General features: G+C 39.6%; 1 protein-coding gene across 7 annotated transcripts in view; it reads left to right on the forward strand.

The window, feature by feature from the left end:
* The window catches only part of PLEKHA1 (pleckstrin homology domain containing A1), a 90,982-nt gene that overhangs the window by 18,373 nt on the left and 55,387 nt on the right, over positions 1-17,222 (forward strand). For all 7 annotated transcript variants that reach the window (XM_030568779.1, XM_030568774.1, XM_030568777.1 and 4 more), the window contains exons 2-3: positions 9,177-9,337; positions 16,728-16,784. In XM_030568779.1, coding sequence (XP_030424639.1) covers positions 9,197-9,337; positions 16,728-16,784 — 198 coding nt within the window. In that variant the 5' untranslated portion in view covers positions 9,177-9,196. The remainder of the gene's footprint in view (positions 1-9,176; positions 9,338-16,727; positions 16,785-17,222) is intronic.

Consider the following 17,222-nt stretch of genomic DNA (forward strand, 5'->3'; position numbering starts at 1 on the left):
GTTTATAAGAATATCATGCGAGACAGTATCAAATGCCTTACTAAGTCTAGGTATATCACATCCACCGCTTCTCCCTTATTCACAAGGCTCGTTATCCTATCAAAGAACGCTATCAGATTAGTTTGACACGATTTGTTCTTTACAAATCCATGCTGGCTATTCCCTATCATCTTATGCTTTCTCTATGTTAAATTGTTGTGCATGTAATAGCTTTAAAGATAGGGTACTTTCACATTATGATTTAAATATCTACAAACATTTTTTGTAGTAAGAACATCTTAGTCCTTGAAGCTAAGTATGTATGTGTGAACTTCTGAGAATATTCAGAACTTTTACTGTACATCATTCAAGTATATTTTAATATACATCATATTAATGTTTTAAAATAAAACCCCTTTCAAATGCCAATGCAACATTTTATAGAAAAGACTTCTGGTAATATTGTACCTTCCTGTACTCTTATCAGCCACTTCTCAGGAAAAGGTTTTTGAGAGAGTTAAAGGTTAAACACAAAGTTCAAACATTCTGGCATATTCAAACATGGCAGGAAGTGGAGGTGATGATTATGCTAACACACAAATCACAAGAATGGAAAATTGTATATTAATATTACACATGAGAATACAAAGATTTGAGGAAATAAATGTAGACAGGAAAAGAAAATTGAAAACTTGCAAGGCATGGAGGAGGGGGTGGTAACCTTACATACTATATTGGTTTGTTACTCCAATCTCTCTTTGTTAGCATTAGTATTGTCACTATAAGATAACAGTACTAATGCTAACAAAGTTAATAATTTTAGGCTCTGATCATATACTGAAATTTACAAGAGCAGACCTTTGTGCTCATATGGAGTTCCGTTGACTTCCGGGATGCTCCATGTGGGTTCCATCGTCATTGCCTCCATCGTTCTCAGTGCAGGACTGGTGCTTTAACTGGCAAATGAGTTATCAGACTGGGAAATTGTTAGAAACACCGGGTACTTCCTTACATTTTATAGGACACTCTTTCTGGAATGTGTGTAAGAGTACACCCGGAAGAAGCCAGCCTAAGTCTAAACAAGAAGCCAAGAGAGCAGGAGCTAATTTTACTTAAGACTTATGTAAACAAATACAAAGAACATTAACTGACCAGTCTCAGTTACATGGCTTAAGTAATGCTTCATTTCCTAGTTTTTCACTGGGAAGCTGTGGATTAGGATTAGTAATGCTAGACTTAATACAAGCTATTTGAAAGAACACCTCTACCCCGATATAACTTCACCCGATACAGCATGAATTCAGATATAACGCGGTAAAGCGGTGCTCTGGGTAAGTGGGGCTGCGCGCTCTGGCAGATCAAATCAAGTTTGATATAACGTGGTTTCACCTATAACGTGGTAAGATTTTTTTGTCTCCCGAGGACAGTGTTATATCGAAGTAGAGGTGTATGGGGAAAATAAGGAACACTTTTTACTTCCTTGAAAACTAGTATTGGATTTTAGAAGGAAAGCAAAGGAGTTCATATGCTGCTTTATAGATTTAGACCCTGATCTAGCAAAACATTTAGGCATATGTTTGATTAGAACCGTAGTCATACAGGGTTTTAAAAAGCACCTAGGTGATTTAGGAGTAAAAATCTCAGACTCTCAGTGGGACTTGTATTCCATAGCTCCCTGTAATATTGATGAAATTATATCTGAATTATAACATTTTTTAACTTAAGTGCTGGTGGAATGCTAGATTGGTGGCCTTGGAACCAAGTTCCTTATTCAAAGACGACGACTAGTATGGGAATTGAGCAACTCTGCCATGCCACTGTTGAAAGGATCTATTTAGATGTTGTTTGGTAGTTCGTTGTCTGCATTCTTGGTCTCTCTAAGGCCACGTCCAGACTAGGAATTAAAATCGATTTTAGATACGCAACTTCAGCTACGAGAATAATGTAGCTGAAGTCGAATTTCTAAAATCGAGGTACTCACCAGTCTGGACGACGCTGCATCGATGTCCACGGCTCTCCGTGTCGATTCCGGAACTCCGTTCGGATTGATGGAGTTCCGGAATCGATGTAAGCGCGCTCGGGGATCGATACACCGCGTCCAGACTAGACGGGATATATCGATCCCCGAGCAATCGATTTTAACCCGCCGATGCCGCGGGTTAGTCTGGACGAGGGCAAAGAATGCCTGTAGTGGTAATGGCATTATGAGTTAGTTCCCCCTGAGCAGCAGGGTACAGCTGCTAACTCATGTCACACAGTCCACCAAACTGCCATCTGATGGTAACTACTTTTGCCTATTATGATCCTGAGTTGGATTAGAACTAATACTAATCTACTTAAGTGGAATGTTTCTATAACATAATATAATGGTGGTAAATTTTTTACAACTGTAAGTGTTCTACTGTGTTCTTTTATACTGGATTCAAATAAAATTCAAACATATGTCTGATACATGTCTGTATTCTGTGATTTTCTTTAAGAAAACCATAGAGCATTTTACTAATACAATTACTAATTTTGAACTAGTGTTCTGCAGAAAAAATAAGTTATGAAACTTAATATTGTAAACTATCCTGTAGTTTATGTTGGATTTTTAACAAAGGACGTACAGGACTGAGAAGTGGTACAGTTTTGTAAGCCAAAAATTAGAGGATGAAGTTTTGAAGCTCATATATTTTTTTTCTTGTTAAATCCAGTATACTGGCAAGTAAAACAATCCCTCTGTGCTTTGGCCCCAATCCTGCCAAGACTTAAGGCCTAGGCATAGTCACACTGTCCTTTAGTGGAATTAGTCACATACTTCAAGTTCAGTATGTGAATAAATCTTAGCGTTATTGGGCTCTTTGGGAACTGTTCATACTTATGTGCAGTTTCAGAAATATTTGTTTTAACAACCCATTACTGTTTAAAATCTTAAGCTATGGATTTTATGAAGTCAGTTCTAGATTCTGGATCATCTCATCAACCATTCTACTGTTGTTCTTCTGTATCCTCTTAAAAATGTAATAGAAAACAATTTTTTTTGAAGACCTTTTTTTAGCAGAGCTCAATATGGGCTTTTGGAACTTCATTCTCTGCCTTGCTGGAGAAAATGGGTACAGTTTTTCTTGTTTCACTTTCTATGGAGTCTCTGCAGAGAATAGCTTCAACCTGTTTTTGACAGGAAATCGGCTACTAATCCAATATTTGCTTTTTAGAGACATCCTATTTCTCTGGTGTGCCTATACTTCTTAGCAAACAGTTAAGCTGTAATTGTGCCAATAGTGTGACACACAATTTTCTACAGGGTATAAATGGTGAAATTTAGGAGGACAGGTCACCCCCATATTATAAAGCTGCTGCTTTATTTAAATTAAAATATACCTGGTGCTAAGTGTTGCCAAATTATGGACCCAATTTATGTAACAGACACTCTTGATCTTGCCATTACTTAGTTATTTTTGCAGCAGGGAAACATTTCCCCACTCTAATGTGATCCCAAGAGCTTGTCTGTGAACTGTTAACAGTATGGTTACTAGATGAGGCTGTCTTAAGAACTACCAAACATCTGTTTCCACAGTTAATCATATCAGCAACATATACAATGTCTCTGACCTGAGATGTTGATATGTAAATTATACACTGCTTTAGCAAATATTAGTCTTACAGTAGTCCTAGTATTTCGTTGACTATTTAATTTAAGCTTTTGAAATTCTACAGTATTGTCAATTTCTTTAAATCAGTGGTCCTCAACCTATTTATCAATGTGGGCTGCATATGTGGCCCACAAAGTGTTACCTGGGCTGCAGGTTGAGAGCCACAGTGCCCTCTGCTAAGAGACCCCTCCACAGATTAGGTCCAGGGCTGGAGGGAAGCCAGGACCCTGGACTTGGCCCAGGGACTGTGGCCTTTGGCATACAGCTGAGCTGGGACATAGCTGTGTGCTAATTGGGCTGCATGCAGCCCATGAGGTAAGAACTGTCGCCTTAAATATACACAGTAATTTTCCTTTTCATAGAATCATAGACTTTAAGGTCAGAAGGGAGCATTATGATCATCTAGTCTGACCTCCTGCACAATGCAGGCCACAGAATTTCACCCACCCACTCCTGTATCAAACCCCTAACCTATGTCTGAGCCATTGAAGTCCTCAAATCATGGTTTAAAGACCTCATGGTGCAGAGAATCTTCCAGCAAGTGACCTGTGCCCCACGCTGCAGAGAAAGGCGAAACCCCCCCAGGGCTTTTGCCAATCTGCCCTGAAGGAAAATTCCTTCCTGACCCCAGATATGGCGATCAGCAAAACCCTGAGCATGTTGGCAAGACTCACCAGCCAGACACCCAGGAAAGAATTCTCTGTAGTAACTCAAATCCCACCCCATCTAACATCCCATCACAAGCCATTGAGCATATTTACCGCTAGTAGTCAAAGACGAATTAATTGCCAAAATAAGGCTATCCCACTATACGATCCCCTCCATAAACTTATCAATCTTAGTCTTGAAGCCAGATATGTCTTTGCCCCCACTGCTCTCTTTGGAAAGCTATTCCAGAACTTCACTCCTCTGATGGTTAGAAACCTTCATCTAATGAGAGAGGCACTGATGGAATCTCTGGCCATCAAACAACTTCAGCAGAAGATAGTGACATGCTGCCAGATTTGTCCATCTTTGGAGAATGCTGCTTCTGAATTTGCACTCTAACCCGCAGCATAGAACAAAGTGGGAGGTAAGCTTTCCTGAACCCCCCCCATCCCCAGTCTCTCCAAGTTCATCATCAGAAGCATGCTCCCCACAGACCAGGACACACCAACTCAAAGAAGCACTAGACTCTGCCATAACAGATGCAAAATATCTCCGCTGCTACAATGATCAACACACCTTACAAGATCCACAGGTCCTACATATGCCTACCATAACATGTGATGTATCTCATTGTTGGGAAAATGAGGCAGCTTACTTCCAGATGAAGGGTTTAAACTCCTTATGATGTCCTCAGAAAAACTATGGAAGAAAAATCTCCTCAGATATCATCAAATAAAATGTGCCATTTCACAGTTTTGCAGTCTAACTCCTTAGCTAGCAGATAAAATTATTTTGATCTAGTTTTTTTATAAGATGACTCATCACCATGATATTTCATTTCTTTCCAGGTTTCTGCTTACTAAAAGCTTAAGTTTCATTGACCATCTTTAAATTCATTGCCATATTTCTCAGTTCTGAAGTATTCCTAGTATATTCATTTTTTTTAATGAGATGACAGTGATAAAAATTAGATTTGTTTTTCTCTGACTTAAAGTGAATAAAACTATGCACTAGCGTACATGGTGACAAGGGTTTACTGGCATACTGAAATTGGAAAGTATGGATGATCGCACCCAAGCAGGTGATCCCAAATATAAATATGTAATGTGACTACAAGTACCTCACATCTTACCATGATGCATGAGTAGGAGTGTGTGTACACACACCCACCAGTAGATCTTTTCTCCTGTCCCCCCCCGCCCCGTCCCAATATAAATAGAGAGAGAGAGACTACCTGATCAGACAAGGATAAAAGCAGTGGGAAAAAATGTATGACATTCTAATAAACTTTTAAAGTAAACTTCACCATGTTGCTCACTAGAGCAGTCTGAAAGCTCTCATTGATGAATAAGTTTATATACCTAAACTTAATTGTACAGAATTGAGATGCTAATTAAAATTGGTATTTTTAATCTGTTCTGTCCCTTACAAAGTATAGAAGCATAATGCAAGACTATAACTGCTTCCTATCCTGCTTTAAAATATATTGACATCAGGCAAGCTTTCATATGTGAATTTTTAATGTTGGTTTTACTTGGATTTTTAGACTACTTTTCCAAAAAGATGGAAACTTGCTTGCTTACAGTGTCATATTTAAGAGCCAGTGACTTTCCTGGCTCCTGAGCATAAAAGTAGAAGAGGATGATGCAATGGTCTGTAAGTGAGATGGAGCAGCAAAAGATGAAACAGACAGAATGGGAACAGGTCATCAGCAGTATAAATAAAGATTCAGAGCTGATTTTCAAAAAAAAAACCTCGTGATGGCATCACAAATCAATGCCAAAGATTTTAGTTTGGGGTTTACATAGTGTGTGCATAACTACCGATAGCTGTACATGGATACTTAATTTCCCTCACCTTTCAGTAATATTCAAGAGTGAAAGATTTCTGATTTTTGGCTGAAATTGGTGTATTTTGCGCAAGATTTTCATATATAAAGATAGCTGCCCAGAAGTCCCTCATCTGAATTTCCTTTCCTTAAACATGTTTCAGAGGGGTAGCCATGTTAGTCTGTATCAGCAAAAACAGCACCTTAGAGACTAACAAATTTATTTGGGCATAAGCTTTCGTGGGCTATAAGCCACTTCATCAGATGCATGGAGTGGAAAATACAGTAAGCAAGTATAAATATACAGCACATGAAAAGATGGGAGTTGCCTTACCAAGTGGGGGATTAATGTTAACAAGGTCAATTCAGTTGGGGTGGATGTGGCCCACTCCCAACGGTTGATAAGAAAATATAAGTATTAACAGAGGAAAAATTATTTATTTTTGTAGTGACCCAGCCACTCGCAGTCTTTATTCAGGCCTAATTTGATGGTGTCAAGTTTTCACATTAATTCCAGTTCTGCCAGTTCTCGTTGAAGTCAGTTTTTGAAGTTTTTTATTGAAGAATGGCCACATTTTAGTCTGTTATTGAGTGTTCAGGGAGATTGAAGTGCTCTCGTACTGGTTTTTGAAAGTTGCAATTCTTGATGTCGGATTTGTGTCCATTTATTCTTTTGTGTAGAGACTGTCTGGTTTGTCCAATGTACATGGCAGAGGGGCATTGCTGGGACATGATGGCATATATCACATTGGTAAATGTGCGGGTGAACAAGCCCTTGATGGTGTGGCTGATGTGGTTGTGTTGTAGGGTTATTAAAGGTTTATATTAGACATGGTTTATATGAAAAATGATTTATTGTTAATTGATACTTTATAACTAAAGGTTTATATTAAAAATAAATGTGATTCCCGAGATTTAACCTCTAACCTGCAAGCCACCAGCTGTGTCTGTGTGAAGCCTGCTCAAAGAAATACTTTGTATAAAACTTGTTAAACGTTAATTGACTCTAAGTGCCCGTTCTCTAAGTGACACTTTGTAGTCACTACTTGACTTTGTAACGGCCACTGTAAGCTGTTAATTGACTCAGCGCTTGAGCTGTCAATTGACTCTGTGTGCTTCAGGCAAAACTGTGTAATTACTACTTTGTAATCACCGCGGTAAGCCAAAACAGTAGCTGTTATAGTATATAGATAGAAACCCCCCACCCTCTGTAAGTTTTTTTTCATCTCACTTTATTTTTGAATGATAAAAAAACAGGGAGTCTTACATAAATTGGTAACACCCTGAAAGGTAAAGAGACAGTAAAATAGATGAAACTTAAAATGGAGAATGTATGTGAATGAGTGCCTAGTTTAAAGAATGAATGAATGGTTAGGAAGTTACCAGCCTGAAGAATTCAGTGTCTGCCGAAGAAGGTGTCAGGTGGCATCAACCAGATGATCCCCGGAGCGCAAACTGGAATCCACCCCACCACCTCAAAGGAAGGAAAAATAAACATCTGACAACATGGAGCCAGCCACCTGCTGCTTGATTTAACAACAGCAGAATAAAGCAACTCTCATGAACTGACATAGGGATAAATTCCTATAAAACTGGACTCTGAAGAATAAGTCTCTGAGTTTCTCGTTCTGCTACCACCCTCCAGGAGCATCAGGTGCGCACCTGACCCGGACTCGGCTCAACTCTTGTGTACAGGATACCTGGCCAGTATTCTGTCACAAGCAATATTTAGGCTGGTAACTATAACACCTATACAAAACTTGTATGAATAATTGTGCGAATAAGTGTGTGTGTGTAAGAAATAAGTAGTAATAAGTAGCCAAACAACGTTGTTTACTGTTCTCTTGTTTTATTATGGTATTTGCAATAAATGTGACAACTGTCTTGTACCCTTTAATAAGATCCTGCTGATCTTTATTGGTCTAATATAATTGGTATAACAGTGTCCTATGATGATGTCCCTTGAATAGATATGTGGACAGAGTTGGCAATGAGGTTTGTTGCAGGGATTGGTTCCTGGGTTAGTGTTTCTGTTGTGTTTGTGTATAGTTGCTCACCAATTGACACCATCATATTAGGCCTGAATAAAGACTGGGAGTGGTTTGGTCACTACAAAAAATAATTTTCCCTCTGATACTCACTTTCTTGTCAACTGTTGGGAATGGGCCACATCCACTCTAATTTAATTGGCCTCATTAGCACTGACCCCCCACTTGGTAAGGTGACTTCCATCTTTTTGTGTTGTGTATATTTATACCTGCTTACTGTATTTTCCACTCCATGCATCTGACAAAGTGGGTTATAGCCCACGAGAACTTATGCCCAAAGTAAGTCTCTGAGGGTATGGCTACATTTGGAATTTCAAAGTGCTGCCCCGGCAGCGCTTTGAAGTGTGAGTGTAGTCAGAGCGGCAGCGCTGGGAGAGAGCTCTGCCAGCGCTGCATGTAAACCACATCCCTTACGGGTGTAGCGTGCAGCGCTGGGAGCCGCACTCCCAGCGCTGCTGCCCTGATTACACTGACGCTTTACAGCGCTGTATCTTGCAGCGCTCAGGGGGGTGTTTTTTCATACCCCCGTGTACTGTAAAGTGTGAGTGTAGCCAAGGCCTAAGGTGTCACAAGGACTCCTTGTTTTCCCTAAATGGAGTTTGATAAGCTCTCTCAGACTGTAGGGCTGCTGACAAATAACTTTTTAAGGGCAAAAGACCTAATGTTAAAAGTGAGGAGAAATGTAAATCTGTTATCTAACCCTTTTGTGCAAATTAGTGAAAGAATCTTTGATTATCCTATGCTGATCTTGTGTAAACGAATAGGCATGCTGTTCTGCCAGCATTTAACACACACGTACCAAAGTTCTGAACTCAGGGTGTGTAAAACATAAGTACTTAATAGTTATATTTCAAAGAAATGTACAAAAGTTACTCCTGTGGTGAGAAAAACACTTGCTCTTAATTTGACTTGTTCCTGTGTGGAAGCTTCTTTCCTGAAAATGCTTCTAGTAGTTGAAGCTGTGCTCAAAATGTACAGACCAGTATTATAATCATTGAAAGTAAACTTTTTGTTTTAATCTTTGTTTTTGTTTTGCAGTGTAATGGTCAGGCTCAGAAATGCCTTATGTGGATCGTCGGAATCGCATTTGTGGTTTCTTAGACATTGAAGAAAATGAGAATAGTGGGAAGTTTCTGCGGAGATACTTTATCCTGGACACGAAGGAAGACAATCTGGTATGGTACATGGATAATCCACAGGTACGATGACATCTGCAATAAAATTGTGGAAGTTACCAGAAGTCAAATTTTTTTTGACCTAAAGCAAATCTATTGTTTACATGGAAGAGGGTTTCAGAATGAATTTCATAGAATTTGCAGCTCTAAGGAAAAACTTTTAAAGTAAAATATTAATATGTAGCTAAATCACTTGTATCCACTTCCTTGATTAGGCTACTCTCTGAAATCCGTTATTTGTAGGGGAAAACTGTAATTAATGTTTCACAGCTTAAATAATTGTTAGCATTTGGAGTTCACAGTAACGCCTGGACAATTTAAGCAGATGCTTGAGGTCAGTGTACCATCCATTGTAATGGCATAGATAAAGGATTTGAAATATAGGTGTAAGTTCAGAAAACTCCTGAAATCAAAGCCAAATTTTATTTTATTTTATACCAATATACTCGTGCACATTTGTCATTATGGTGCCTTTTCTCTATGTTGAACAAGTTTTATTCATTGTCTATGGTCCAGGACCAAGGCTTGGAGAAACTTTAAAGCTCAGATATAAAAACTGTTAAAACTTCAGTTTCACAGTACTTTTCAGATTTTACAGAATTAACATCCACTAACTAAAATAATTTTCAGTATTTTTAATGAAACCATAGCTTTTTAAATTATACTCTTGATTACCCTCTTGCTTTTCTCAACTGAAATTAGACTATTTTAAAATAAAATATCTCATCTTAGAATTATAGGTTAGTGATTTATGCAGTTACACCAATTTTAGGGCCTGTGGTTTCAGACCATTAGAGGCAGAAAGCAGAAAACTGGTGTATGTGAGGAAGGGTAAGTTGTTTAATGAGAACTAACTGAATTATATTTTTAAGGCTTGTTTTGCAAATTAATAGGGCTAGAAATAAATGACATACCACCACAAAGCTAAGGAAATAAAATGTAACTTTCAGAACTAATCCTCACAGTTAGAAATATTTCTATTTGAGATCTGAATTCTTACATAAGAGCAACCATTCCAAACTCTGGGCATGCTTGGCAAACTATTAAAAGTACGATAAGTATGTAACATTCTTTTTAAAACTCTGTGTGTGTGTGTGTGTGTGTGTGTGTGTGTGTGTGTGTGCGCGCACGCGTGCTACCCTGAGAATAATGTGAGTATAGCCAAAAAATAGTGAAATATCCTACCAGTGGCCCCTTCTCTTATACCAATGAAATTCTAACTCATACTTCTGCTGACTGCAACTGTGGCACTGTCTCTCCTGAAGAAAAGGGTAGTTTCTTAAATAGGTAGGTCCAAAACCATTTATATCTTCATTGGTCAAAACCAATACCTCAGAATCAATCCAGGAAACAGTAGGCTGCTACTGTAGATGAGAGACGTTCAGTTGGCTCTCAGAATGACTCACGGAATCTGGCAGACTGCTTGTGAAACAGTATCAGCTACATTTTCTGGACTGATCTAAGTTGTGTTCCCATGGAGAGTATATTGTAGTAGTCTGATCTCAAAATGACAGACATGGATTAAAGTTGCAAGAGGAGCATCTGAAATAAATGAGGAGGTGTCCTTCTGGCTGTGTGGAGATGAGAGAAGCTGATCTTCCCCTGTATTCTTACTTTTCTAATTGCTTGAAGTTTTTAACCAGATTCCCAGATTGCAAACCCAGTACATAGAACCATAGAAGATTAGGGTTGGAAGAGACCTTAGGAGATCATCTAATCCCATCCCTGATCAAAGCAGGACCAACACCAACTAAATCATTCTAGCTAGGGCTCTGTCAAGCTTGGCAACCTCTAAGGATGGAGATTCCACCACCTCCTTAGGTAACCCATTCCAGTGCTTCACCATCCTCCTAGTGAAAAAGTTTTTCCCAATATCCAACCTAGACCTCCCCCACTGCAACTTGAGACCATTGCTCCTTGTTCTGTCATCTGCCACCACTGAGAACAGCCTAGCTCCATCCTCTTTGGAACCCTGCCTTCAAGTAGTTGAAGGCTGCTATCCAATCTCCTCCCTCCCCATCACTGTTTTGCAGACTACGTAAGCCCAGTCCCTCAGCCTCTCCTCATAAATCATTTGCCCTAGCCCCCTAATCATAAATGGCAGACACATACATACCCTTCACCTGAAGGAGCTGATGGTTTTTCTGCTGTATTCTTTGCTGGTTTTCCCCAGCCAGCCAGCGGTTGTAGTCTTATAGTAGCCAAGTAGTCTTGGCTTGGACACAGTCCAGACCGTTTGCAGTCATCTGTTACCCCAGTCTCTCCCAGATGCTGAGCAGTACAATCAGCTACTCCTGGTGGATCAGGTGACATGGAGATATAAAGTTGTGTGTGATTAACATATTAAAGATGTTTCAACCCATGTCTCCTTTACTGAATTTCCTAACTACTTCACATATTGACAGAGGTGACAAGATGGGCCCCCGAAGAACCCGCAGGAGAGTACCTTCAATGAAGAAAAGTAGTTACCAGCACGTCCATCTATGCGTGTCAAGCAAGATGGGCATAGAGAAACCAGGCGTGTTACCTGTGCTGTAGTTTGCAAGTGTGACAGAACCTAACAGTTAATATTATCTAAGTCTGTTTACAAATGTAGTAATGTTGTGATGGATATTTGATGTCGTTCTTCTGGCAATGGATCATGCTCAAATAATGCCACTAAAGTTGTCTCTGGACCTTAAAACTGTTGATCCCTCAAACTAGTGTTGGTGAAGGTTTAGGACTTATATAATTTGAAGTACTGCGTGCTTAGGCCAGTACATTTTTCAGTTTTAATACTTTCCTTAATGAGGTGTTGATGTTTATTTGGAAACGACTTGCAATCCTTAGATGAAAGGTGTTATAAAATTGCAAAATAATTACTAAAGTCTTAGCTCTGATTCCATGTTTTCAAGATGAACACACATCTGGATGCATTGTGTACCCATATATGTTGAAATTTGTAGCAGTCTTCGTACCAAGTACTTGTACCAACCTCATCTGTAGAAGATTAGTTACAAACATTGTAGTTTAACCTCTGCTCATGCCCACCCCCCCAAAAAACCTCTTCATTTGTCTCTTTAAAAAAAATCTAAATCAGTAATGGGATTTCTGTAGGTTTAAAAAAAATGATTAATACATACTTCTAAAATTTTGCTTCATTTTTGTGCCAAGACCAAGAATCCTGGGATTTGTGATGCATGGTAAGAAATAATTGCACCGTATTTTAATGCTGTCGTGTGAAATGTTTTGGTGAGAGTTGTGTTAACTGTTGTTCAGAATTATGAGATCTTAAACTTGGGCTTTAGAAGATTAATACAGGAGAGAGATTTTTAGGCATGTTTTAAAAAGAAATTTTTATTTCTGCTTGACACACTCAAAAAATGTGATTGAAGTCAGTGGAATTACTTGCATACATGAGCATTTGGTCTTAAGTCTGGGAGCTCAACTTAAGTTCCAGCGGGTTTAATTCTCTTTAGTTTTTGTTATTACTTGTGAATGTTAATAGCAAAACTTACTGTTGTCTATTAAAATAACCAAAGCGGCACTAGAAGCTGAGCTTTGGTGGCATGGCTGCTTTTTGTGAATTTAAATTGCCAGTACTCACTCTGGTTTAACTACACAGCCCTTTTACTTCACCTTTTACTTCTGTGCAGTTGTGTAATTTTACTGCCACTGCTTGTGCTTTTGAGCAGTTCAACAGTTATTTCTCATTAGCGCAATCAGCCACTTGAAAAGCAAAATTGTAGCTCATACTTTCAGCTTTGAGAGGTAGCTTCCACACTATATAGATCTGGAAAAGTTTTATAAATGTAAATAAAATTTAGAAACTGCAAACTGTTTGCACAATATGTGGTACCAATGTGTCTTCTACAGTACAAGAAAACCATTTTAAAAAAGCAAACATGGTATCGAGACATTTAAGGCATGGAGTATAAATCAGCTAAACTAAATTGTGCCATGCAAATATTCTTATGCTGTTTGAAATATTCTGGAATCTTACTATATCCAAAATCATAAATGAAATAGGGAGAGTGCAGTATAGATCAAAGTAATTTAAGGCTGAGGCAATCAGAAATTGTAGGTGAAAAAGAGGATATAACTTCTAGAAATTAAATAGAGCTTTTTCAGATGATTTACACTAATGGGGAGAGTACAACTGTTCCTTTCCTCTTAGCCTTCTGTAGTTATGTCCCGGTCACATCAATGGAAACATGCAGAAATGTTGTGAAAAGTGCAGCTCTTCAGAATTTGTGTTTAATGATACATATGCTCTATTTTTAGTGTTTCACTCAGGTATTTGTGTTCTCTTAGGGTTAGTGCTCACACACAGATGAAGGGGTTTTGACTGAAGTTAAAAATTGACTCATTCATTCTTCTTGAGCTGTAGAATGGCTGCAGAGCTGTTCTGTGGAGACCACTTCAAAGAGCTTGTATGAAGCAGGCCCTGGTATCAGTTACCATCCTGTCCCTCCCGAGTCTGGTGTGGGACTCACAGCTAGGTGCCCCCAGCACCAGAAGGAGATAGGGCCCGCCTCCTCCAGCTACAGCAACCTCTGGGACTGCTGCCCAGCCCCAGAGCTCCTTGGAGCAGGGGGAGGCACTTGGAGATGGGTCTGATCTCCCCTCAAGAGAGGCCATCCAGGGGAAGGAGAAGTCATGTCCCTCTCCACCCTGGCCAAGGCTTGCAGCTAGGAGCACTCTAGCTGGTAGCATAGGGAGATCTGTTTTCAAGGAGGCTTATTTCATGGTCCATGACACATTTTTCATGGCCGTGAATTTGGTAGAGCCCTAAGCATAACCTCTGTTGCGCAGGGGTCTTTTCCACTCACACCTTTAAGTAGATGCAGAGAAGGTTGTATTTTCCATTGTGTAAATGTACTCGACATTCTAGGAAATGAATGATCCTAAGACCGTGTTTAGCAGCGCATCTGTACACAGAGTTTTTTCCAAAATATAGGCTGTAAAAGCAGAATACAGTAAAAGCTGTTTTATCTGGTGTGTTGGGGGAATAGTGGGTGCCAGTAAGTGGAAAAATGCCAGTTAACTAAGAGGGGGAGGGAGTTTAGGCAAAGGAGGGGGTTTGGGGCTGAGGGTTGGGGTGCTGGAAGGGATGTGGGGTGCCAGCTCTGAGAGGGAGTTTGTGTGTGGGAGGGGGCTTGGTGCAGGGGTTTGGGGCACAGGCGGGGATGCGGGGTGTCAGATCTGGGGCTACTCATGTCGGGTGGCTCCCCAGAAGTGGCAGCAACCTGTCCCAGCTGCTCCTAGGTGGAGGCGCAGCAGGTGCTGCCCCTGCCCACAGGTGCCATTGGCCAGTGTTCCCAGCCAATGGGACCTGTGGAGTAGCGCTCAGGGCGGGGACAGGGTGCTGAACTGCCTGCCGAACCTCTACCTAGGAGCAGCCGGGACAGGTTGCTGCTTGCAGGGAGCCACTTGAGCTGAGCAGCCTCTGGATCCGCACCCACTCCTGTGCCCCAGCCCGCTGCCCTGAGCCTCCTCTTGCACTCAAACTCTCTCCCAGAGCCCGTGCCCTAACCCCCTGCCAGCCCCACTCCAACTGGACTATAAGCCGGTATTTCAATGAAGATCAGAAATGCCAGTTCATAGAGCTTTCTGGTTGGTAAAGCGTCAGATAAAATAGCTTTTACTGTACATTGGGATGAAAACTGTCCTGCCACACACAGGCTCAAAAAAGAAAGAGGGATGCGTTCTTGGTTCACTGTCAATTTCTGCAGAATGTAAAGTTTCTAGCCCTTATGGTTGCAAGGAATCTTTCAAATGTGAATAAATGTTAAGTATTACATCTTCCTCAGCCTGCAAATCAACTTTTGTGTCCTTGCCGCTGCCTAGACCTGTTTGATCTGCAGCAGAGTAAAAACTGATCAGTCTTATCACAAGAAAAATAAATTTTACACTGCTGTTTCAGAAAACTGGTGCAGGGCACACAATGAAGACTTCCACTGTGAAGGAAGAGTTAGAGGCCAAGGTGGAAAGCAGAGTAGTGGAGAATAGTACTTGCAGTAGCCAAGAGGCTGAAGGAAGAGGTAGATAACAGACTGTCTGCCTTGCACCATCCAAGAGGCTCTGGAATTGGAAAGGGGAACAAACAGTACTGCTCCTTTCCAGCAAACAGAAGGGAGAGGAGCTTCTAGATTCAGTTATTGTTTAGCTAGAGACCAATGAAAAGAGAATCTCGGAACAGTGCACAGTAAGGATTCCAGCACTGTCCCTTTTTCCAAGAGTTTTTGGAGGGGAAGGTATTTTATATGGGAGTTGTGCTGGGCACTCCTCATTTGTTATCAGAATCTGATCAGTAGATTTAGTCATCTGGTTATTAGGTGTATGGTAAAACATTGAAACTGTGTGTGGATGTGCAAGGATAGGAGAGTAAGTGACAGCATAAGTTAGAAAAGACTATCTTGAGTCAGAATTTGTGGTGGGAGGAGAATAAATATAGGGAAATATGTATATGACAAACATGGCTTCATTCCATTTTTTTCCCCCAAAATAGGTCATGACAGATTTTCTTGTTAGTTAATGTTTCTTTCTCTTCGTCCATACCTATGTATTTTTAACATAAAATGTCCTATTATGGAACAGAAATGAACTGAAACTGAAGATAGAAGGGAAGGTATGATAAAATAAAGAGATGCACAGTAAGTGTCACTGAAAACAAATTAAATAGAAAATTGACCATATTTTACCACTGAATGCAGTAAACTGTACATAATTGTCTTGCTCCTTTAAACTGCAGTTCCCAACTATAGACTTGCTATGAAAAAAACACAAATACATGTTAATATGCTAATAGGCCTGTGTGTGTCTAGTTTCAAGAGACTGTCACAATCCAAACTGTAATCAGGCTTGTAGGCTTCACATTGCTGGTAAGGAACTTGTATACCTCCCATTTTCCTCCAGTTCACTTAGTATTGTTGCAAGAGACTGGGATATTAAATATATTTTAGAAAGTACTATTACATAAGGGAAGCATTCTTGCAGGTAGCTAAGGAGTGGATGTATGTCTCTTTTCTATTAAAATACATAAGATGCCATCATGTTGACTCAACATCTGTTAAGGAAAAAGTGCTTTTAGGAGGATTTCCTGGATGCAAACGTGCAAGAATCCTTTTTCCTATAGTAAAATACATAAACTTCTGAAACAATTAACACCAGCATTATTTCCAGCAACCATTCAGTTTTAGTTAATTACCAGATGTTTGTTTAATAAGTGAAACCAAATAGTTTAAATCCTGTTAAAGCATACATTGTGTTGAATGTTGTATTGTGAATGCAACTGAATAGAATTTTTTTCATGAAGCTTTGATTAACTTCCTTGTATTTGATGCATATATATTGAACATGTTATGTGGTAGGAGGATAATTTAGTTTCAATACCATATTATTGGCTTTTTTTGTTTTTGTTTTTTAAATATAGAACCTTCCCTCTGGCTCTCCACCTGTTGGAGCTATTAAACTTACCTACATTTCAAAGGTATGTCAGTTGACTTATAAGTGATATATTTCTAGTCTATATGTAAGACTGTAATTCTATCAGTAGATTTTGGTGACATTAGCAGCTATGATTTTATGAAATTGCCAGAACTCATTAATGAAAAATTTTAATTGATGAGAGTTTAGAGACAAGCTAGAAGAAGGATGAAAAGATTAGAAAACATATCTTATAGACTCAAGGAACTCAATCAATTTAGATTAACAAGGAGAAGGTTTTGAGGGGGGATGACATGATTAGTCTGTAAGTATTTACATGAGGAACAAAAATTTTGATGGACTCTTCAATATAGCAGATAAAGGTATAACAAGAACCAGTGACTGGAGATTGAAGCAAGCCACATTCAGACTGGAAATAAGGCAGTTCAAGCAGGAATTAATTCAGGGACATCCCATGCCTTGTGTTGTTCAGAGGTTAGAC

The sequence above is a fragment of the Gopherus evgoodei genome, chromosome 7 (assembly GCF_007399415.2).
Source record: "Gopherus evgoodei ecotype Sinaloan lineage chromosome 7, rGopEvg1_v1.p, whole genome shotgun sequence".
Classification (NCBI taxonomy): Eukaryota; Metazoa; Chordata; order Testudines; family Testudinidae; genus Gopherus; species Gopherus evgoodei.